General features: G+C 39.8%; 1 protein-coding gene across 6 annotated transcripts in view; it reads right to left on the reverse strand.

Annotated features, from left to right (window-relative positions):
- The window catches only part of PTPRK (protein tyrosine phosphatase receptor type K), a 538,596-nt gene that overhangs the window by 418,461 nt on the left and 94,240 nt on the right, over positions 1 to 25,895 (reverse strand). For 4 of the 6 annotated variants that reach the window (XM_056856094.1, XM_056856093.1, XM_056856092.1 and 1 more), the window contains exon 2: positions 1,490 to 1,612. In XM_056856094.1, the coding sequence (XP_056712072.1) occupies positions 1,490 to 1,612 (123 nt within the window). Of the gene's footprint in view, positions 1 to 1,489; positions 1,613 to 25,895 lie in introns of those variants that run through there. The other 2 variants (XM_056856089.1, XM_056856088.1) reach the window with 1 other exon arrangement.

Here is a 25,895-nt window from a genome sequence, read left to right on the forward strand (position 1 = left end):
GAAGGTAAATAATTAGTACGCTATTCTCATTCATCATTTTGTCCTTAGATTAAAAGGTTTTGTCACTATTAACACATTACAGTACTTTAAATAATTGTGTTTTTTTTGCAAATACAACTTCAATATGTATTCACTGGAAATATTGTTAGGAAACACATGAATACTACAATACTATAATAAGACAGAATACAATTGCATTGAAAAGCATGACTAAGTTTTTGATCCCTCACTCTAAAATAGGAGACTTCAGGCCAAGCCACCAATCCAAAGAAGAAGAGTTGGTTTTTATTTGCCAACTTTCTCTATCACTTAAGGGAGAATCAAACTGGCTTACAATCACCTTCCCTTCCCCTCCCCACAACAGACACCCTGTGAGGTAGGTGAGGCTGAGAGAGCTCTTAACAGAGCTGTAACTTGCCCAAAGTCACCCAGCTGGCTTTGTGTGGAGGAGTGGGGAAACAAATCCAGTTCACCAGATTAGCTTCCACCACTCATGTGGAAGAATGGGGAATCAAACCCGGTTCTCCAGATCAGACTCCTCCTTTCTTTTGATTCAGTCATTTTTGTTTAGAGGATTTCTGGTCGCACAACTATGTTTTACTGAAAATAATCACCAAAAAAAACGCCCAGTATTTTCTTGGGACTTGTCCCACTAGGATGACAATCACATCACTGTATTTTCCTGTATGTCCAAAGGTCCTGATATCAACATTTTTGAAACATGCAACCCTACAGCTTCATTTGCACTGTACTTTATATTTTATTTTTTAAGTATTTTACACACATTAACCTTGCTGGCAAAAGAGTTGTGAGGGTAGCCACCAAACAATCTCTTCTGTAAGTACTGTACTCCATCATTTTAAGTTACCCAATTTGCACACCGAGCCAACATGCCAGCATTTGATAGTCCGGACAGATTTGCATCTGGAATGCCAACTCAGCATTTCATAATGACTCGTGGAAAAAGCATCTAAGGATCATGAGGTATACTTTATCAGTGCTAGCATCATGCTTGATTTGAATCAAGCAAAAAGAGAACACACACACACACACACATCACCAAAAAAAACTGTGTACATTTCAAAAGCAGGAATAGTAAAAAACAGTGTACATGTATAAACAAATACAAAAAAACCCTTTATTTACAAAGCATGAATAAAAGACCAAACATGTTTCAACAACTGTCTTCCTTGGAGGAGTAATTGAAATTTTGTTGATTTGGTTCAAAAATTATAGAACTTCGTAGTGATAATGTGCACAACCTCATTATCATTTTTAAGCACAATGCAAGCATTTACTTTGTTCCAGTTTCACAGGCAGCATATGCACTTGCCCCCAATTTTGCTTGCTCCCTAACAGCAGATTGCTGTTGAACAACAGCAATCTATAGCTCAACAGACTGCATCCCTCAAGTTTAAAAAAAGCAAGCTGTCCTCCTTCCCAGGAAATAATTTTCCTCTGATTGTTCAGCTATTTTAGCAACTCTTACCTGGAGGCATCTCGGGTGGCAGGTAGTGGGGCTCTTGAGCACTTATATGAACCCAGTCAAAATCATCATATGGGTCTTGATGGTAATCACAGGGCCCTGGGCCGTCCTCAAAAGTGCAACCACCTAAAAGAAGAAGAAAAAAACCTTTTGTCATTGTCTTGAATTCTAGGCTACATTATTGAAAGTCAAAAAAGTATTTTCTTTTCACCTACATTTTTTCTTAATATCACAGCTGCTGTATAGACATTCCATGAGTTCCAGTACTAGTGGGTCCCCCCCTCCCATCATTTGTTTCTTTTTCCATCTAAATAAACTTATCTATCACTATTTACTTACTGTTTGTCTGCTTCATACAAATTCCCTCAACAGGGCATTCTATCAGATTCAGAATTCACAGGCCAAGCAACTCAATCCCAAGCAGAATGTAGCTTGCTATTTACTTAAAGGAACGTATCCAAGCAAACTGAATTAAGGCTAAATTCCAAACATTCCTAACACCAAATTAAACTCTGATTTAGCAAATGCAAAACAGTGAAATATACTACTGCTTTCAGTACTACAGCCTACATTTACTGCCGTTGATTTATTAATCTGACACAAAAAGCTTATCTCCAAATCCAGCAAAATGATGACAATAACAAGAAACAGATAGTCAGATGGTTATTTTTGATCAACAGGTGAAAATGTAATGGTGAAACAACGGCAGTTACTAGGAATGTTGCATGCAAGTAATATTTTAAGCATTAGTGTCTCAGCAGTGTGCCCTGACTTGAACAGCCCAGGCTAGCCTGACCTTGTCAGATCTCAGAAGCTAAGCAGGGTTGACCCTGGCAAGTATATGGATGGGAGCCCTCCAAAAAATTACCAGGGTTGTGATGCGGAGGCAGGCAAGCCACTTCCAAAGTCTGTCTTGAAAACCCTACAGTGTCGCCATAAGTCAGCTTCGACTTGATAGCAAAAAAACCCCAAAAACCTTGTAAACTTGTGTTTAAATGACATAATCAATTGAAGCTGTTCTTCATGTGGTCCCGAATGAAGATCATACGCATGAACATAATGAGCATAATTAATGGTAAGTTGCGACTTTTCACCAAAAGTTATTTTTAAATACCTTTAAAAAAAATTATAACCAGATAGGTATAAAAAAGTGTAATGATTAACATCAGCGATCCTACAGTTATAAAGGCAATTACAACTACTACACAAAATTAGGGGGAACCCTTGCCCAGCCTCCATTAAACTAGTCAAAAAATACACACTGTTTAAAAATGCATACTGCTTATGAACACTTTAACAGCCATTAACCACATATGAGCAGGAAATTAAAAGGCTTATTTGTGAAAATATGACAATATTTCATACATAGATACAGAAATATACAAAACATTTTGGAAATTTTTTAATACTCTGTGGCCTATGTTTCATGTTTCCAGAAGGTCTATTTCTGTTATTTATTTTATTCTACATATTTTGCCTGGTTAGAGTACTGCAATGCACTCTTCACAGGGGTACCATTGAAAACCATTTGAAAGCTTCAATTGACACAGAACACAGCAGTCAATTTGTTGACTGTCATAAGCTATGAAGAACATTTTTTGCCTTTTTTAAAGGATACATTGGCTTCAGATTCACTGTTGGGCACAATTCAAACAACTGATTATTTCTTTTACAGCCCCTAACCAATCTGAGAGTAGGATTTCCTGCTTCAGTAGGAGCCTGCCCAATAATTAACATCTACTATGGAGGCCATTTTCTGTGTGGCTCCACTGGGACGGTGTCTGTTATGATGCCTTGACTATGGAAGCCCCTTCCTGCAGCCATCTGCCTGGACCAAAAACTTAAAAGTCTGGGCCCATGCAGAAGGCTTCTTTTTCTCTGGCTTTTCTTCTGAATTTGATTCAGTCTCAGTGGCCAGTTACTACTATCCATCGCCTGCATTGATTTTTAACACCGGTGTTAATGTGGTCTCAATATCTCAACCTTTTAATCATTACTGATTTTATGGTTTACCTGTTGCTTAAGTCCAATCGTGTTACTTTATTTAAACTGTTTTACAACATTTATTATTACTATTGGGTTTTCGTTTTAATTTTTACACACTTTTTCATAGCTTTAAAACATCAGAGCAAAACAAAACATAAGGTTCACCAATAACCAAATTATTAGCAATTATTATATTAAAATTATTATAAAATTGTCAGAAATCAACCAATACAAAACGGTACAATATTCAGGTGTCAAACACAAACACAAACCTTTATTGGCATAATTACGATGCCATAATCATAAATCCATATAAAATACACTTAAAGCATAATATAGATTGGACGGATACAATAAAATTCCATATAAACTAAGACATTATAAAATATACTAATTAAAAGCAGTTTTAATCTTAAGCACTTCTGTGAGATATTGGTCCACCGTCTTAGTTATTTCAGGGATTGAATCGTTCAAAAGAAACTGACATTTAAGATCAGTATTCAAAAATCTTTTGGTAGCTAATAAAGTAGATAGCAATCTTTCCCGCAGACAGACATTCATAAAGAGGACATTCTAAAATTATATGATCAATGGTGTCAATAGAGTTAGAGTTGCAAGAGCATAGACGTTTGTGCCTTGGAATCTGGAAATATGTACCAGAGAGCATCTTAGATGGAAAGGCATTTACCCTGGCCAGTAGAAAAGCTCTACGTTGTAAAGGTACATCCAGGGCAGAAAAATAGCTAGCCATTTTACCTTTATAATTAGTTAGACCAAACACAGCAGGCGAACAAATATACGGTTGAACAGGAAGAAACCTTTGTAGTTCAATATCAGTAAGTCGCTGCTTAATATATTTGAATATATAGATTTCTTCTGACAAAGCAAGGTCATCAAGGGCAATCCCAATTTGATTAATTTTATGTCTGATTAATGCATCCCAGGACAATATTCAGGTGTCATTGCAATATTTATCTAAATAATCTACAAACCAGAATTAAGTTCCAATAAACACCTCTGGCTTACCCTGATCTAATAACGTTTGATAGCTCAGTTTTTACTTTTAAAAAATCCCCAACTTCTTACATTGAGAGACAGAGTGGTATAAAACTAGGGAAACCTGGGTTCAAATTCTCTACTCAGTCAAGACATTTACTTGATGAACATGGACACCAGTCACACTCTCAACCTCACCTACTTTACAGAGTAGCTGAGGGAATAAATTTTCTTGCTGCCCTGAGCTCTTCAGAGTAAATATACAAAAGAAATGCAACAAAGAGTTGGGGAGAAGGAAAAGGCAACTTTAAGAGAACACATGAACAAAACAAAAACGTTATTTAAGGGAAAATGGCATAGCAAGAATGAATACAACATCCTTCTTACAAAGCCAATGATGACCCTTCGTATTACCCTAACCAAAGAGGGACATAATATTGCAGATCTCTTCTAAAGAGAGAAACAGATGTTAATCATATTACAAAACTGGTGACAGCTGTTTTCCTAGTCTATGCTTGGATTTAGAAATCCTTGGATTTGTTGCTTAGCTTTGAAAATGAAAAGCAAGATCAAGAATGATCATCTTTGATTATCTCTAAGACAATAATGTCTGGCTATAAACCTGGTGTATGACCATCTATATAAAATAAATAGCATAAGTGTATATATAGTCATCTTTTGCCAATAAAGGACGATATGACTAAATACTTAAGCATGAACACAAGACAATCACCACACTATAGGACCAGAGAAAAATCTGCCTAGGTAAAAATCAACAGTTTGTATTAACCAACTAATATACAAAGGCTGCATTAATCTAACTATGAATTTATCTGAACAAGAAATAATCTTCCTGGACACCAAAGTACAGATACATGAGGGATGTACAAGCACCACATTATACTGGAAACTGACAGAGCAGCAACATATCTTTATGCCTCCAGGTACCACTCCAACCATACAAACAGTCCATGTCTATAGCCAAGCCCTATGCTATAGTCGCATCTGCTCCAACCTCTCAGACAGAGATACTCACTTGAAGGATCAACAGCGAGCATTTTTGCAACTATAATATCCTGCTGATATGGTAAAAAAGATTATTGGAAAGGCCAGAATGATACCCAGGCACAGCTTAATACAAGACAAACCCAAAGAAAATGACATTTCTGGTAGTCACATACAACTCACAACTCAAACCAGTCCAACATATTATTAAAGACCTACAACCAATGCTGGATTGTGACACTTCCCACTTCAGAGAAGAGAGCTTCTAATGTGAAGCAAAAGCCAGGCTGACAGTACCAAGATACTTGTAAAAAAACCAAACCTATGAATGGCTCTATTATGATGTGGCAATAGAAAAAGCATATTGTGACATCTGTCACTTAGCAGCAAATGACATGAATGTTCCTCTTCCAAACACATCAAGAGACAAGGATGGATATGAAATTTTTGTTCAAAATAGCTTCTCAAACAGGAAGAACTCACTGTTTAGATTTCAAACCCATCAGAATTCTAACTTGGCATTTTGTATTTTATCCTTTATCTTTATTGTATAATTTTCTTGTTTTATAGCTTAATTTACCTTGAAATGGCCTTTGGCTATCTACAAATAAAAAATATTTACTTACTTACATTGTGAGCCATGATCTCAAGCATTTCATTCACAATGGTAGGTGCAGCTGTCCAAGCTAACCTCTGTTATAGCAGGAGTAAATGTACACAGCAAGTTTTCAGAAGGCCAGCAGAAGCAAATGTGAGATGCTAGAAAGGCACTGCTGACCATTTTAGCATCAGTAAGGTACCTTGCCTGTCAGGGCATTGCAATTTGCAGCCATGACAAGGAAGAGTCAAACTTGAAACAGCTCTTGCTGCTACGTGCTGCAGATGTTCCACAGCTGAAATCATGGTTGAATTGTACAAACAACAAATGGATTTCACCTACCATTGTGAATAAAATGCTTAGATCATGGCTCACAATGTAAGTAAGTAAATATTTTTATTTGTAGATAGGCAAAGGCCATTACAAGGTAAATTAAGCTACAAAACAAGAAAATTATACAATAAAGATAAAAGATAACATACAAAATGCCAGATCAATCATGATAAAATACAATATAATTAAAATATATCCTAGCTGGTTATCAGTTCTGGCTAGTTACATTCTTTGGGACCAGTTTGGCTCTTATCTTTCTAGCTGATAGAGTGAAAAGTGACAGCCTGTAAGTGATAAATGAGGAATACTCAGCTGGAGTCCCAGCGGTTAACATTATTGTATCCAGGCATTGATGCCATCAAACATTTTGAAATTATGACTAGACTTTTTAAGCTATTGCTATTAATAACCTCCAAAAATTACAACTCATTCCACCAATGGCTGGTTTGATTATGAGTGCAAACACCTCGGGGAAAAATTAAGGAACTATATGAGGCAAATGCAGCGTAGTAAGGACGAGACGTTGGTGTCTCAACTTATTTTACTTAGGACCCAGTACAAAAATTTTATTTAAAAAAAAATTAGACCATGCCACAAAAAATCATAGAAGGAAGTGGAATTGGCAGTTTTGGAAAAGAATGAGACACGCTTCTGGGAACTTATTTCATATGGGTTAGGTATTTCCCCTTGCTATCTTGAGATGCAAATATCAGGTAATGACTGGTATACATACTTCAACGATATATTTGGAGCCTCCTCCTTTGCACTATTGGCTGTTGAACCAAGATGACTGTGATTCCCAAAGTTTACCAGATTGGTCCCCAGTCTCAGAATCAGAGGTAAAGGGTCTAATTACTTCATTAGTTACTGGAAAATCTCCTCCCCCCAGAAATGTTTAAAGCTTTCCCCAATTGGTGGACTCCAGCACTTGCGAGGGTTTTCACCCAGATAAATGAGACAGTGTCAGGCCTGCTTTCCACTGCTCTCAGTAGCCTGTCAGACTGAGAATGTTTTGGTTTCGGTTCCACCAGGTGCCTCTCAAGGTTGAGCCTGCTAACTGTTGAATTCCTGTTCCAGCACTATCTCCCGTGGGAACGGCTCCTCGTTAGGAGGGGGGTTGCCATGACTCGTTGTGACTAATGCTTTCCCATATAGGCCCTGTACTGTACTACCAGTTCCCATTCGTGCCAATTTACTTGTTAGCTCTGTATACCTGTAGGTTTTCCAATAAATCAACTCTCTTTTGGACTTCTCGTCTGTGGATGTTGTTTGTGGGATAACCACGGGGACAAGTGCTTACAGACAGGTAATGTTCCCTTCGGCTGGAAATTGAGCACTGTTGTCCCTATCCACAAAAAAAGTGGACAAAGCTGATCCACATAATTATCATCCAATAAGTTTATTAGACATAGCAGCTAAAATATAAAGTAAACACCTTTTGCATAAGCTAGAGGATTTGGTCGCTGATAACCACATCATTCATCCTCACCAAATTGGCTTTAGGAAGGGATTACCGTATATACTCGAGTATAAGTCGAGTTTTTCAGCACATTTTTTATGCTGAAAAAGCCCCCCTCGGCTTATACTCGAGTGAGGGTCCGACTGTCCTGGGTCGGCGGCCGGCACCCCCCCCATTCCGGCTGCACTTACCGGGCAGCAGCTCCACGGGAGGCCCGGACGTGGCGGCTGGGGGCAGGGCCATCAGGAGGACAAAGCCACCGCCTGGCAAGGCGGGGCACTTTCCTGCAATGCCCGCAGAGACACAGACTCCCCGGGAGGAGAGGCGCCCCCCCGGGGACCTGGCGGAAGCGTGGAGACTCTGCGCCACGGGAGGGGCGGGGTCGCCAGGAGCTGCCCAACACCGGAGACGCCGACGCCGCCCGGAGCATGTGGGGGCGAGACGGCACAGGCTGGGGCTGATGGGCGGGGGGCAGGGTGGGGCCGTCAAGCCAGGGAGCCCTGTGCCGCCGTGACAATGGCTCTGGGCCGGGATTCCATCGCTGCTAGAGGCCCCAGCGCCGCCCAGCTGATGGGTGGGCGAGCACGGGCGGAACGGGGGCGTGCCCCATGGCCGTCACCGACGGGGGAAGGAGGGAGAGGGTGGAGCGTGCCAGGAAGAACCTTTAAGGGCTTGGGAGGAGGGGCCACAGGGGTGGATGGGGAAATAAAGGCGGGAAAGAGCGGAGGACGGGGAGGAGAGCAGCAGCACTGACAGCAGCAGCCCAAACCCTGTGCGGTGACAAGAGGGCAAGCTGGCTGCTACCGATGGGGAGGACAGTTCAGACTCCTCGTCGGATTGCTCTGAGGCTGAGGAAGCTCTCCTTGATCTGCCCCAAGTACGGCGTGAGGGGCTAGGGTTGCCAGCCGCCAAGGCTGCTATAGTCTGCTATATTTTATTTTTTATTTTCTTATTAACCCCTATCTGGACCCAGTGTTGACTATGCTTGCATAGAGCAGCCTGTGTTAGGGCTCATAATATACACGCTGCAATGTGTACGCACTGTGTTATTGCATGTGTTGCATTAGCTAGTTTACTGTTTTTCTTTGAAATAAATATTCAAAAACATTTAAACTACTGATGCCTCAATTAATGTAATTTTATTGGTATCTATTTTTATTTTGAAATTTACCAGCAGCTGCTGCATTTCCCACCCTAGGCTTATACTCGAGTCAATAAGTTTTCCCAGTTTTTTGTGGTAAAATTAGGTGCCTCGGCTTATATTCGGGTCGGCTTATACTCGAGTATATACGGTAAGTACAATTGACCACTGTCAAACCCTGCATCAACTAGCTTTTACTGCCATGAATGGTCCTACTAAAGCTCTTTTTGTAGCATTTGTGGATCTAGCTGCCACTTTGACTCAATTGACAGGAAATCGCTTATGGTTGAAACTAGCAGAAACAAATACTGATGAGTGTTTTTTATTGCTTTTGTGTGAGCTTCACACAGATACATACACCCAAGTTAGAGTGGGAATATCTGGTTCCCTAACTAACATTATTCCAACTTGTAAAGGAGTAAAACAAGGGTGCATTCTGCTCCCTTTGCTATATAATCTATATATTAATGATATAGTTCTGAGGTTAACTGGATCACAGTTTATTTCTCCATCACTTGGACAGCATAAAATCTCAGTCCTATTATATGCAGACGACATGGTTATAATTTCCCTTACTCAAGTTGGATTAAAAAGGTTGATGCACCAATTAAGTGAGTACTGCAAAGAAGAGGCTCTGAATATCAGTTATGAAAAGTAATGGTCTTCAGGAAAAGGCAAAAAAAATTGCCTGGAGTATTCATGGTACAACAATAAATCAGTGCAGTACATTTAAATACTTGGGAGTCACTTTCACTGAGACCTTCAATTGGAATTCACATTTGGTAACCATCAAATCCTCAGCTTTAAGCATTCTGGGAGCTATTCTGAAATTTTACTATAGCAAGGGGGGTTGTTTAATTGATCCAGTTTTAAAATTATTTGTAACTTGCTATATGGTATTGAAGTATGGGGGTGGAAGGAACATATTATGTCTAGTCTGGAAGCTATTCAAAATTATTTTGCCAGGCAAATTTTGGCACTCCCAAAGGGGTCCTCTGCAGCCCTGACGAGAGCAGAACTCGGCCTTCTTTTTCTTAGAGTCCGCTTTCATCTAGCCATCTTAAAACTTTGGAAGAAAAATAAAAATGCTAACATATTCGTTTAGCGAATAATCCTTTAATCTCTTGCTGATCAAGGATCCAACTCTCCTTTGTATTATTAATAATATTCTTTTTCATTATTCTGTCCCCGATGACCTGCTGGGTGCTTCAGCGGATTGGCTCACAATGTTCTATGTACACTAGTGAGAGAGAAATTAAAGTAGTCTGTTCACACAGAGTCCAACCAGGTGCCCCTAGGAAGCCCATAAACAAGACGACTACACTAGCATCCTGCCTGAGTTCCACAGCACCTTATATAATAGGCATGCTCCTCTGATCCTGGAGAGAATAGGTATGGATCATGACTAGTATTCATTTTTACTAGTAGCCATAGATAGCCCTATCCTCCATGAACATGTCCATTCCCCTCTTATAGCCATCAAAATTGGCAGCCCTCACCACATCCTGGGGCAGGGAGTTCCACAAATTTAATATATGCTGTGTGAAGAAATACTTCTTTTTATCTGTTTTGAATCTCTCACCCTTCAGCTTCAGCAGATGACCCCACATTCTAGTATTATGAGAGAGGGAGAAAAGCTTCTCCCTGTCTACTCTTCATACCATGCATAATTTTATATACCTCTATCATGTCTCCACTTAACTGCCTTCTTTCCAAGCTAAACAGCCCTAAGCGTTTTAACCATTCCTCATAAGGCTGTTGCTCTAGCCCCCTGATAATTTTGGTTGCTCTTTTCTGCACCTTCTCAAGCTCTGCAATATCCTTTTTTAGGTGTGGTCTCACATAAACTTGTACAAGGACAGTATGATAGCAGGATTTTATTCTCTATTCCTTGTCTAATTATGACCACTATGGAATCTTCTGAGGAGAGAGGATATCCTGGGGCAAAAACAGATGGATATGCACAAAGCTTGTTGAGATTTGTTACTTACTTCATGCTACAGTTACTACTGCTTGTGATTGATTTTTTGGACACATTAAACACAGCTCTACAAAAAAGTAATCTACAGTTCCATCAAGCAGAGCTTCTTCTTGCTACTGCAAAGGAGAGTACAAAGCAACTGAGAAACAACTTTGAACAGTTCTGGTCACAGACAGTCATGACAGCAAAAGACTTAGAGAGCCCTACAGTTCCTAGGTGCAGAAAGCCTGCATGGCGTGTTGATGCTGGGTGTGATACTCACCAGTTTCAATCTCCTAAGGATTTCTACAGGAAAATATTTTATGAAGTCACTGATAATATCTACACCAGTTTACACAATCGCTTTCCCTCAGATGTGTCCCAACACATGAGCAAAATTGAAAAGTTTGCCCTGGGAGAGGATTGTAGTACATACATTCTAAACCTTTACAAAACTGACTGGATGCTGCCCAACTACAGCTTCATTGGGTAATGTTTTCGGATATTGCAAGGGAGAGGAAAGTCAAACTTTTAGCTCTTTGTGAGGTGATTGATCTATTCAGTGGAGAACAAGGAAAATGTCTGCAACAGCTGCAACAGCTACTACCAGAGTTAGCTAAATTTATCAGAATAGCCCTTACCATACCTGTTTCCTCTGCACCTCAGAAAGGTCATTCTCGTGTCTTCATAAAGGACCTTTCTACGATCAAGAATGAGCCAGGCAAGGCTCAATGACACAGCTCTTCTTCATGGACATAAACAGATGACGCAATCTGTATAGGTTTAATCATACTAACACATGCCAATTATTGGGATGGGGAGGTGAAGGGAAATTGGGAATGATAGTTGGGATATGGCAGGAGAGGATGCTCATGAGAGCAGCAGAAGGGGTAATAGGGGATTAGGAGAAAACTTGGTTTTACTGTAATTTTAAAAATGTAAATAGTTTGCATTGTTAATTAAGTTAGAGTTGTATTTCAGCTGTCTGAAGATCATTTGTTGAAGCCCCCCTAAATTTCTGGGAAGCCCCCCTAAATTTCTGGGGAGCCCCTCCCTAAATCTGCCATGGCAACGGAGGCCCTTCCCTGTTATGTCACTGGCTCCTCACTATGATGTCATAGCAATGCCTCTGGCCCAGCTCCAGCCCCTCCTGAGAAACTGGAAAGTCCACATCCCTGAGAGGAGCAGGATGGAACATTTCTCTCCCTCCTTGGAATCACTGTTCCTTAGCACACTTCCCACAAGATAAGCACAAAGGCTAGAATTTTATGTCAAATACAGGCCTATTATAACATCCTCCCAAGGTCAGTAAAATGAGTACCCAGCTTGCTGGGGGTAAAGTGTAGATGACCGGGGAAGGCAATGGCAAACCACCCCACAAACATAGTCTGCTTAGTAAACGTTGTGATGTAATGTCACCCAGTAATGATCCGGTGCTTGCACAGATGACTACCTTTACCTTTACTATACTGGTGATACAAGTACAGTTGCTAAATTTCACAATTTTTTCCACCACCAAAAATGTTTAAAAGCACTACAAAGAATTTTAAGAGCAGGATGATGACATCTTGTACAACAAAATGAAAAGAACATACCCAGGGTATGCTAATATGCTATCCAAGTGGAATGAAGAGCGTTTATAATCTAAATTTGGAGGGGGGAGATTAATTTGTGGTGTTGATAAAAATGACAACCAGGTTTTTTTATGTAAGTGTTTAATGTGAAACAAGCAAAATGCACCACAAGACAAAGAACAACAACAAGGAGGAATCAAACAAAATTTTGCTTATCTCTTCTGCAGATGCCAGGTTACAAACAGAAAAGGGGGAAATATGTGATTTTATTTTATTCTCCCTTGACTGTGGCTCATTTTACTTAAAAAGCTCTTCCAATCCTCAGAGAGGAGCTTCATGACAAATGAAAGGCTGATCTGAGAAGAAAAACATCCCCTCTGCCAACTTGTTTTGTGAACTTCTTCAGTGTGCAAAAGAAGAAGAGAGTATGCAACTCTGCAGATTTTCTAAGCTCATCAGGTAACAGTTTGCTATTATATCTGAACTATGTCAATGATACAGTAACTGCACTTAGAACAGTTAACAAGCATCATGGTTAATTTGGATGTTTTATTATGCATCAGATTTTTATTTATTAGATGTTATCCATACCCTGGTTTCCAGTTTGCTAGGTTGTATGCAGATAAAACATTACGCAATTTACTAGAATCCCACCACCTTTGTTTATGACTAAACTACACACCATGGACAGGCTCATATAAGTATGTCAAGCCAAAGTCTACCCTGATAATTGACAAAGTCCAAAGGAAACCTCTTTAGAGAAAACATTTGACACGTCTGTCTTCAGTTTATTGAAAGGAATCTGCATGATGTCCAACGTGGATGTAGATGTTGCAAAGGCATGAGAGATTTTACAAAGTTCTACTGGCCCACCATGTTCTGAGGTGTGTTGGACTACTGCACTAACAACAACAACAACAACAACAACACACACAAAAGATTATCATGGCACCTTAAAAACTAAAGCAAAGTGCTTTCATGGCCTAGAGTCCACCATCTAGGTTTAAGTCCATGGAAGTTTATACCACAATATATCTGTTAGTATTTAAGGAGCCACTGTAATCTTTTTATTTTAGTCTAGCTTGATATTTTAAACTGGATTCATCAAAAGCTATGGACCATTTAAATAAATTACAAGAAAGAAAGAGAGACAGATAGGTGGCAACCTTTTCTCATGAACTAAATGGGTATAATGAATATGGAGCACAATTTATTAAAGCACTGAGAAGTGAGATTGTTGAAAGAAAAGTATTATTCAGGGCACATTGGACAGTCTTTGAAAATGTACATGCAACGGTGACCTTTATTACATAGAACAGAGGAGAAAGAATAATTTTGTTCATGTTGTCTTTTCCAAAATGAATCTGCCTTATATATTCTATTCATCTGTGCAGAACTTGTATAAATTCATCAGACTGTTAGGGATGACTCTCTTTCCCAAATACAGACAGCTAACAGCAAGCCGGGTTTGGTTTTGTCCACTGAGTAGAGTACCGGGGTTAATTTTTTATGATGCTTTGTGTGAGTCACAAGATCTTTATATTGAGTATACTGAGTATTTGCTGCTTTATAAAAGTTAAAGGAAAGGAAAAGAGAGAACTCACTCGGCATACATGTGCAAGCACATTCACATCCCTACATGAAACTGCTTCTTAAACAGACACAAGTCTCTGAAAAAAGATTCTGATATTTCTCTGTTGTTCAGAGAAATAAGATATTTAAAAATCGCACTGACCAAGTACAAGCCCTGGGGCATACCTTAAACTATTGGATCCCAGCCAATAACAGTTTCTATCTCCCTTTGTGAAAGATTTGTGCAGACATATAATGGCATAACTTATTCAAAAGAATATGATGCAATTAATTGAAAGAGAAGCATTCTGTCTCATTCTAGATAGTTGCAGAGATTCTTTGGTCCTTCAAGTAGTTCCTCAGCTCTTGAATTAATGCTCAATACTCACAAAAACATGAATGAAAAATAGCATGGTATAAAAATGAAATGTGGATGAGATGAGTCCATTGACCATTGGTGGTCCAACACTTGTCTGTCAATCATGTGTCCCCAAGAGCTTAACACACAAAAGGCTATCAATAGGATTGCCAGCTCCGGGTTGGGAAATACCTGGAGATTTTGGGAGTGGAGCTTGAAGAGGGTGGAATTTGGGGAGGGGAGGGAATTCAATGCCATAGTCTCCACCTTCCATTTTCTTCAGGTGAACTGATCTCTATTGCCTAGAGATCAGTTGTAAGTGCAGGAGATCTCTAGCCATCACCTGGAGGTTGGAAATACTAGCTATCAAGCATGAATCACTCACCTAAATCACCTAGTTATTCAAAACATGTTTCTATCCATCAGAATGGTTAAACTTTGCATTTCAAAATGCGGAAAATTAGATATATATATAAATGCTTTTCTTCTACAAAAATTATGATACAATGGATGCAAGAGTAGATCTGGACTAGAAACACCTACTCAACTCATTCAAATCCTTAACCTCAGTCATGAAAGCTCACTTGGCCAATCACAATCTATGCCCCTAAATTACTTCATAGGAGTAGTTGACAATTTTATCATCATACCATCTCCTCAGAGAAAGAATAAGATACAAATGTGATATTTTTCATATGTACACACTTCAATGTTACATTGAATAACTGACCAAAGTTCATTTGGCAATCTCATCAAATGTCAAAGTATATTCTTAAAGACATTTTATTTAAATGTTACCATATTAACTTCCCATCTTATTCCAAGGGCATTCCATTTTATTCAAAGCACTTCATGAGATAGGGAGACTATGGAAAAGTAACTTGACCAATGCTTCAATAAGGATTTCCCATATCTAATCCCAATGTTTAAACAGCTCAAATAACAGAAGTTCTCTTAAATTTAAGAACAGCAATTCACACGATCCCAAGTGAATAAAGAAGAGGCAACAACCAAAGACAGGGTTCCAGCTAAGAACATTAAAGAAATACCTTGTTTCTTCAAAGGGGTAATGAAAATCACACAGCACATAAAATGATACTAACTATGGAAAACAGCACTAAAAGCAACATGGAAAAAAACTACCTACAGAATTACTTAGCCTATAACTTCTCATCTGGTCTCTTCGTCAGTACTTCTGAGAGAATTCTTATTCTTTAGTGATAATTACCTAAATCAGCAACTCATCTGAAAATCCTGGCAGAATGCCAGCTAATCAGAAATTGATATCATAAATTATCTATGACATGGTATATCTGATGCATATTTCATTTCAAGCCAGAGCCATGTCTTCATCCATAGCTGAGGTTAAAAATAACCCTGCAATTTACAAAAAGATGATGCAAGCATTGCAATGGGAAATGCAAAAAATTTTATATAGCACTTCTCACAAAGTAAACCTAATTTTCATTTGCATACATTCCCAATAGTGTAGGACACCCATGAGATATACTATTTTTTCGACATGTTAAGCATCCCCAAAAGATGGGCAAATAGTGTAACATGTATTAAACAACAGCAAATACACATCTCAGGTGTCCTGATACACAGTGACTGGATACTTTTACATTCATCAAGCCTATCCTGCTTCTAGTAATTCTCTCATTCACCAAAGACAAACAGAATGAACTGATTTTGCATTCAAGCAACACCTTTATCGGTCTAGTGCAATACCAGTGTGGTGTTGGGGGCTGTCAAAAGCATTTTAGACAGGTCTGGCAAAACTTCTTACTGCAGAAAAATTACCCATATCCTGATTAGTGATGGCAGAAGAGAAACTGGAACTTGACTCTTCCTCATTTGCAAGTCACATATTCATCAACATTGCACTGAGGATGAAAGGGATCAATATTTTGCTCAACAAAAGTATGCAACAGGATCTCAGCTTTACTGCACAGTTTGCAAAGTCCATTTAATCTACGTCCGCTTGTTTCTGTTTCAAGATGATTAGTGGAGAATGTCAAATGGTGTTATAGGAAACTGATTACATCAGTGCCAACTTTAACTCGCTTTTCTGATCAAAAGCTAGCCTCTCCTCACAAGCAACTTCAAACAAGCATTAAAAACTGTAGCAATGAATTATCCTGCGTGTCACACTTTGATGAGGGCGTCAGTTGCAATCCCCTTCAGTTGCATTGCCTTTCAATAAGCAGGTTACTTTGCTTGACTCAGTGTGATAAAATAATCATTTCTTCTAAGATTAAAAAGCACATTTAGTTTTTAAAAACGAAAATATATTGTCTGAGATCTAAGAAACCACATACACAAAGCATTTGCCCATACATACAAAGATGGATAGATGCTTGCAAATTTTCTTGTATGGTGGTCCTTTGTACCAGTCCTTTGTATCTCCTAAAGTGACGTTCTGTAGCACCACTGATTTTTATTAATTTACCTACTTCATTTATGCACCACCTCTCTCCCCAATAGGGTCCCAAAGTAGCTTACATCATTTCCCCCTCCTTCATTCCCCCTCACAACCACCATGTGATATAGTTCAGGCTGAGAGACACAAAAGGCCCAAGATCACCCAGCAAGCTTCCATGGCCAAGTGAGGTCCTAGCCTGACACTATAACCATTACATTAGACTCTCAGATTTTCTTGGGAAGCAGTTTTGTTAAGAGAATGTGGAAAGCTGAAGTTGGGAAAGGATAAACATTTTCTTTGTGTTTATGTCATGAAATCACATGGTCCTTGGGATTCCAGCCAGGAAGAAAATGCTATTAATTTAAAATGTGGTTAAAGGTTTAGCTGAATCACATCTGTGCATCCATAACGATAAAAACATTCATTGCAGGAGGGGGGGGGGAGAGAATTTCCCACCCTTTCTGCAAGGAATTCAGGACAGCATTTGACTACTTTATCCTCACAACACTGCCTCTAGGGTAAATTAAGCTGAGAGAAAGTGAAACAATCTTCATGGTTGAATGGGGGATTTAAACTTGGAACTTTCACATTCTAGTTCAGTAAACTAACCACTACGCCATTGGCTCACTTTCACTGGCCCAATGGGTTTTGGGGGAAAGTAGAAATGACCAAGAGACCCATCCGCATACTACTGATACTCAATTTCAAATATTCCATTTACCTGTCCAAGATGTTTCACGCAGCTGAGAGTACAGGGGGGTAGAACAGAACTTCTGGAAACCCACAGGACAACGCCTGCAAGTAGAACAGAATTTTCCTACCATCACCTTCTGGATCATAACAGAGCAGAACCACCTCAGAGCAGTGTACCTCACACCCCCAGTCTTGCCAGGCAGATGTCAAAAATATATTGTTCAATGCCACTGAAAGGTCCAGAGACTAAACAGGAACACACACACACACACACATCTCTTCCAAAAGGGGTAAGGGAGAGATTATCCATCAGTGGTAACACTAGGCCTGAAGATGAATTGCAGCGTTCAGACAACTCATCTCATCCAAGATTAGCTGCAGATTATTTTAATTTTTTTGCAATAAGAAATAATGGTAAACTGGAAAGCAATTTGGTTTACTAATCTAGTGCAAAGAGGGGAAAAAAAGGGGGGGGGAGAAACCCTCTTGGGAAAAGAAAGAAAAAGAGAGGCTTTTCAGTTTATATTCATCAAGACAAAGATGCAAATTATTTCAGTGGTCAGCAAGGGTCCTGGAGCTTGTATTCCTTGTCACTACACATACAAAAATACTTCTCTATGCAATTGCAGACAGCCTCAGATCTACAACACCAAGCTATTTTCTTAGCTTTACTAAACTGAACAGTAGTGTGACAAATCATACTGATGAAATAGAGAGAAATATAACAGGAAAATGCTTCATAAACTGCAATAACCCCAAACAATAAAAGCTGTTTAGGACTATATAAAAATCAATATTTAATAAACTACCACATCATGCATTGGAAATATGGGACAGCAGAGAATGTTTTAAAAAAGAACTGAATCCATACTTTGGCTTTCAAAGCTTACTATTTGCTACATTAAATGTTCTCTGCCAACCCACGTCTATTCAAAATACAAACCATTATCCCAAGACACCTATCTCTTGCCTATGCACATTTTCACAAGCATGGGCACAGCAATCCAAGTGTACACAAACTCTATGCACTCTCCCTGTGAGTAGGAATGCTGCTTTTAGGAGAAATGTACACAAGAGGGTATAGGCACAGCATGCTCAGTTGTAAATCAGAGAGGGCCACCTCTAATTATGTTGGCTGGTTGCCATATATGCTGTCTATACAGCACTACTAATAGTACTTTTCTATTTTGATAGTCTCACTAAACTGCACTAATACCTATCTGTGGATCGTGTATATATAGAGTGGGGCATTTCACACATCAGAAGTTATTCACGGGTGATTTTTTAAAAGTTATAGCCATAATAGCCTTATTACAAATACTTCGGCTGACTGTACCATGGAGGAAGTGATATAACTGGGATTTCCCAGTGCATTCCCATAGTTCTCTCAGAACTTTACTAATTAATATTTAGAGAGTTTAACTTTAAAAAAATATTAATTCACATTTAGGCCAACTCAATACGAAGTGGTCTCTGGTAAAGGACATGCAAGCCTGTCAAACCTGTCATTAAAACTACATATTCCATTTTCATATACCTGTATCATAAACATACCCGTTTTCCTCATTCAAACGTCAGCTGTATGCAGGCAGCTGTATGCAGGCATACCAAAGTAAGTAGGGAAAACTAATGCTTTTCATGGTATCTGGGCTTGCTGCCAACAGTGTTGAATAGCCTCACTTTTGTAGCTTTTCACTGTAACACAGTTGATTTAACACAAAGCAAAGACATCTCATAACTGGAAGCATTAGAAATTAAAATCCCCTACACCTAACTTCTAGGCTCGAATCATTCATACATGCTTCATGTTACATTATCAATACTTCCTCTGTGTTACTCTCTTGATGGTGACACAGTGATATCACAGACAAATTTCCTGACACAAGGATGTATTCACCATTGAATCTCCTCAGCATTTTCTGTTAACACTGTGTGTCTGGAGCTATTAATCACCAAATGTCAAAAGAACAAATTAAATTTAAGACCAAAAGAACACAACAGGAGCCTAGCTAGGGATTGAGATCTCCCCCTTTCTCTTTAAATAGTCTGAGAGTTAAGCTTTGCACATTCTGTCTGGTATCCACTGTACTTTCCTGGTTAATGATACCAATCCATGTGCAATATTTCTATTCTCAGGCACAGCAGTAAAATCAAATAGGCTTAATTAATGGATGTGTCATTGTTACCCTATTTCTGATACTTAAATGATCACTTCACATTTGAATGATTCCATTCAACAATGATGTAAGGGATAGTAAAATTGGGTGGGTGGAGAACAGAACAGACTCTTTGAACCTGGAGCAGAAGGAATTTTATGTAATGATGATGAGAGACTGAAAAATATTGATAGGCAGAATCAGTCACTTGAATGAAGAGGTCTGATAAAGGAGAGTTAAGAGGATTTGATGAGGATTCCCGAGGCCTATCCCTCCAGGTTTGATTAGCATATTTCAGAGTTTATCCACAAGCGTGAACGTAAAAAGTTGCTGCAATAATTCTGAATCATGCTGAATTTTGCCCCAATCCATGCCAAGAAATTAGTCTTTGGGCCACAGAACCAGAAAGTCACATGGATTGCAGAGTCGGGTGGATTGAGGAGAAAAGGCTGGCTCATAGCTAAGAAATGAGCATAAGGACGAATAGGTGCTGACTTTCCTGCTGCCTCAAATTTCTCTAATCCTGATTTTAAGGCTTCCAGTGATGCTAAAACTGCAAGGGCTTAAAGCTAGTCTACCCCCTATGACATACACTTACACTGTAAAAGAACAGATACAAGCATCTCTCACCAGCAGTCTCCAGTGATTAGCTGAGGGGGGGAAAGTGCCATTCCAATTTTGGAAACAATGTCTCTTGGCCTCAGGGTTAGAACTATCAAAGAGCTGCTGAAGTACAGAATACTAAAAAGTAAAATGTCAGCTAAAATGCAATGAGTAAAAAGCCAAGGGACCCCAAATCAGACAACCTCATATACTTACCTCTGCCTTGGGGCAGTAATAGCTTTTTTGACATTTATCTCTGGTTAAAAGGAATGAAGATGACACAAATTTAAAAGGTGCTTGCTGCTATGAGCTAGACATATTTAAAGTTGAGTTGTGAGTGGATGCTTCAAGGACCGAGGAGGCTATTTTTTAATAAATTGTTGGGGGTTGGCATAGAAATGTTGGGATCTCCTCATACAAATATACACATAGGCTGTCTTGCTGCAGATTGTCAAAGAGAAAACCATAAGAGTATTTGTCAGTGATCCCATGTTAAACTCTCCAACTGCAAATGGCACATAACCATATGCATTACGTATCAAGAGATTTGTATTTAATGCTTCCTTCTAAGAACAACAAAACCTTATTCTTTATCAACAAGGTAAGCACTCAGGCAAATGCAAACAGCCCCCAAAAAGAAATCCCACTCAATTTTGCATAAACTGTCATAAAAGGCCAAGAGCATCATATGAAGGTTCCAAGAGAGAAAGAATACCTGCAACTGTGATGTCATACAATCCCTCTCTCATTTTTTCTCCCCATAATGCACAGAATAAAATTATGAGTTCTCTACATTAGGGTTTTTAATAGCATCCGGAGAAAGTGATGATTAAGCAACTTATTTTAAACTCATCACTCTTTTTTAGCAATAAAGTGAACCATTTATCAAAACCAGCAAAAAGAAACCTTAACCAAGCAATAGTTACCTTCTGTGCTCGGCGTTCTAATATACACAATACAGTGCTCACATTATAAGTTGGATCATACAAGGCATGAAAGGAGAGCACTTGTGGATAAGCCCTCCCTCACACCAGCACCTTTTTATTCACAAAAAGCTAGTTCCTGGGGTTGAGGGAACTGCACAGCAAAAAGCCATGCAACAAGGGTGGATATAGAGGAGGGACATTTTAACAAGAGATACTTCAGTTTACTGTTCACCTAGCTGAGTACCCTAAGCAGCTCTCTGTTTGGAAATTGGACAGAGTTTATTTTTAACTAGTGCTTGTCTCACAACCATAAAATACCATAATTCTGACCCTACCAGCCTTACTTACCAAATGCTTGTAGATTACAAATCCTCTAACTGGTTAGTTTATATTGAAGAGAAAATTAGATCAGTTGGTCTATCTCTCGACTTGTTCCTTGTGCTCTCAGCCACAGAGGCTTTCCTAATGATAAAACACAGATTTTTGGAGATTGAACACCAAAATCTCAATAGTGCAGCAAATAAAACTTGCTCTCCTCTTAACTTGGGGATGTCCCTGGAAGGAGGCCAACCATCCTCATATTTCTCCCTCCTGCAAGTTCCAATGCACAGCCTTCTCCCTTGTGAGATTTAATGTCATGCCATCTTCAATTTTGTACGGGAGATTTCAAAATCTAACCCACTCAGCAAGGAACTGCCCCTGTGGAAAGAGCTGTATTGAAACAATTTCGCATATGCTTTCCTATTGCTCCTATTATGATAAAATTTGGTCCAAACTGTTAACACTTATCTTGGTAAAGGCTGGATTATCTGATCCTGCAAAGGTGTCTTTTCTCTTGAATAATCACTTTCCCAACATAATTGAGAAAGTGGCAAAATACTTTCAGAGTGTCATAAAAGTATGACGTGACAAAACTCAGAGATTAATATTGTTTATATTTGTAACATTATTCGAGCCATATGTAATATTCTATTGTATAATTTAAGGTTTATTTTTTATGCCATTAAATATTTTGGTATTGGATTGGATTTACTGTTCAGTGATTTAGCTGTATCCATTATCAGAAGTACACTGTCTGAAAATACATGTGAGCTGTGTAGTCTAGTATCCCAGGATGTTCATTATTTTTAATTTATAAGCTGTATTCAAGAACATCTGGCACCCAAAGCAGTCACAAAAACTGAACACAAACATGAATCCTAATAACAGTAATAGGTACGTCATTATTGGAAGAATTATCATTAATTAAGGGTATTAATTCTCTCAAGTAATGATAATTTTAAAGATTCCCCCATGCACACACACACACACACACACACACTTTATTAGAGAAGTGTGATCAAGAAGTATGTTTAGACTTTTTTTGGTGGAAAGGTGGCCGATGGGCAGTCCAGTCACGACTAACTGCTCGCTACCTCCCCTCACTTGGAGAGTCTCTAGCCGGGCTAGAGGTTCCGGAGGCTCAGAATTTAATTTCTGAGCGTCCCCCCTCATTAGATTGGGGTCCAAGAGTCCTGGGCTCCTGCATCTTTAATACAGGTTCCAGGCGAAACTGACTGTGGGTCGGGCTATCCCGAGCCGGTCTGAAACCCGCTATCATTTTCCTCTCCCCCACCCCTCCTTTAATTATTTTTGTTTTTTCTCTCTGTGTCCAAGCCTGGAAATCTTGGAATCTAACTCTCACAAAACTGGAGATCTAGCTCTGTAATTGTACCAGCTGATTACATTGGAAGCTGTGAGTAAAGTCATTTAGAACTATAAGTTTTACTTGGAGTGAACTAATGGCGAAGAAAATGAAAGTCAAAAACTAAACTGGGGGGTGGGGGGGGAAGGAAGGGGGAAAAAACCTTTTTGGCCATATTATTAAACTATAAACTGTGGAAGTTCTAAGTCCTTTTAAATTAAAAAAAAAAACAACAGTGGAAGTATAGAAAAGGAAAGGGAAAAAAGCACCTGAACTTTCTGTGTTGCCTGACGGCAAGGCTGGAGCGAAGCAGGGACTGAGTGCAACTGAGAAGATTGGGTTGCGGTCGATTTGAGCAGAAGAGGGGGGTGAGCCATGAAGAGAGGATAGTTCTGTGCTGCACTGGGGAACTGGCTGGCAACATCCATGCTTTGAAGCCTGAGACTAGGATGTGCGGAGGAATAGTGAGCAGAACATGCGTGAGTCTCCCTCCGCTTGCCAAATGCGCCTCCTCCGCCTTGGTTTTGTTTCCCCCTTTGGGGTGCAGCAGCTGCACTGCGTTGGTTTGAGAGGGGGGGAGAGTGGCGGTGTGACTTGCACCGCTTGGCAAAGGCGCCTCCTCCACCTTGATTTTTTTTTATTGCGATGGGCAGATAGGTGGAAGGGACTCCTTCCAGGCCCCATATCTCGGGGGCCCCTGCCCCAATCGTCACCAAACTTGAGGGTTCTTGCAGGAAGGGCTCCCTCAAGCTACGCTGAAGGTTTGGGACCTCAAACCCCAAAAATGCCCCCCCCCCGGAGCCACGGAAAGGCGCGAATGTATTTTTTATGGCTTTATTCGGGTGAATTTTTCCCCAAACTCAAATCTCGCGCCGAATTCCATGCAACTGAAGCGGGGGAGTTCAGACTTTGGCATTTCACGGATCGAAACGGGCCGAATTTTGCCGAATCTGAATTTTACCGAATTTTACTGAATTTTTTTCCCAACTTGTACACTAAGAATAGATCCTGTCAATTCTGATGTTCAGTTGACACATTGGAATCACTTAGTGGCTAGGACTGGGGATGAATGCAGAGCTTTGTAGATCATATGGCCAATTATATGGTCAAAGCTTTCCTCCAGCTTAAATAGCCTTCCTGTCATGCTACAGGCAGGGAGCAAGGGTTGGAGGCTCGAAGCTTAGTCTGGGAAGCAGTTCAAGGTTGTTCATAGTTCAGGCAAAGTACAAGATACCAACACAGGCAGGGACAGTCCAAGGCGTAAGTCAGGATCAGTCCAAGAGATCAGTATGCCAGGAATCCTAAATATAACAGGGAGATAAGGCCGATAAACAGGTAGGTTGGTGACGAGTTGCTTGCACCACAGCCAAGCATACCTGATGGCTTAAATAGGCCTGGAGTGAACCTGTTGCTTGTTACACTGTTTCAGCATTCCATGCCTGGTGATACTCATAAGTCTCATCACTATCATCAGGGAGCGTTCTTCATTGGGCTTGCAGTCCATCACTTCTTCTCCAATCTTGTAGTTGTGGCCTTGAGTCTTTTGAACCTCTGCTCTCATGGCTTTGGGGGGGGGGGCTCTCTGGTGACATTGCCTGTGGCTGGACCTCTGACACAGGTGAGTCCCCTGTGCTGGGTGGCTGTAGACATGAGGAGGATCCATCTGACTGAGGCTGCTTTGCCTGTGGCTGCTCCTCTCTTTCACAGCCTTCTGCTTCATGGCCTTCTTTGTCTGAGGAAACCTCCGCAGGCTGACCCACGACACTTCCTCCAGCTGTCGTTGCTATTCATTTGAAGGAATAGAGATGACTCAGATTGATATTTACTGGAACTCTATGTTCCAAGGTAACGGTGTACAGGCTTGCAGTTCATCTTGTTTCAAGTTTTATCAGTATCACTCAACTAACATAACATAATGTTACATAACAACAAGCAGTAGCATTGCAGAGCAGCATAAAAGCGCCCTGCACAGAAAAGCACCCTGCACAGAAAAGCACCAACACAGACTCAGAGAAAAGAACCATCTTAATTAAACTACTTTCCATGCTTCAAGAAGCAGTCACTTGGTAGACGACAAAGGTTCCCTGAACACTTTCATCTTTGAAACAGGCATTTTTATAAGAGGCACCAGGAAGTTCCTTACCAGTTACTTATGCTATTCAGGACACACATTATTTCCCACCAGCCAAAAAGAGGTGACATGTCTCAATTTGCCTGTATGAATCAAGATGTGTATGCCAAGATCTAAGATTTGTCCATTCTCTGAGACAGACCCTGGAACGCCAAGCTGTTACTGAATACATTGTACGGCATGAGGGTTTTACATGCAGACCTGCTAATAAGTCCATCCCCGACTACAGTTTTAGCCCGGGGGTTGATTTGCAGGAGTATTACATTAGATTTGGTGTAGAAAAAGATCCCCAAGTAACAAAAAAAACACTAAACCACAGCTGGACTTCAAAAGAAAATATGTACAGTGGTCATCTGGAGACTTGCAATGTGACAAAGAAATAAAACTAACTCCAAACCTGCATTTATACAACATGCCCTCTCCCTGCACAGAATACTAAACAGTCCGGATCCAATTACTCTTCTGAAAGGCTTGTAAAAACACCCTACCCATATACGTTAATAGTTCATAATTCATACTGATAGCTCTGTGCAAACAATAGACATGTATGTTGCTTAGCAATGATCAAGAGCTTAACCACCTTAAATCACTGAGCCTGTGAGTGAAAAACGAATGGTGCAGTTTTATAGCCAGATCTGCAGTTTCAAGTTTTAAAGTAGAACATTTACTAGAGACATTAGAAGTAAATGAATGTTTTAATCTTACAGCACTGTCACTTTCAGTCCAAGAAAAGAACCAAGGAAACTATTCAGACACACACATTTCTGATTTGGTACAGAGCATTTAATCTTTCTAAATGTATACATGGT

This window comes from Euleptes europaea, chromosome 10, assembly GCF_029931775.1.
Source record: "Euleptes europaea isolate rEulEur1 chromosome 10, rEulEur1.hap1, whole genome shotgun sequence".
Taxonomy (NCBI): Eukaryota; Metazoa; Chordata; class Lepidosauria; order Squamata; family Sphaerodactylidae; genus Euleptes; species Euleptes europaea.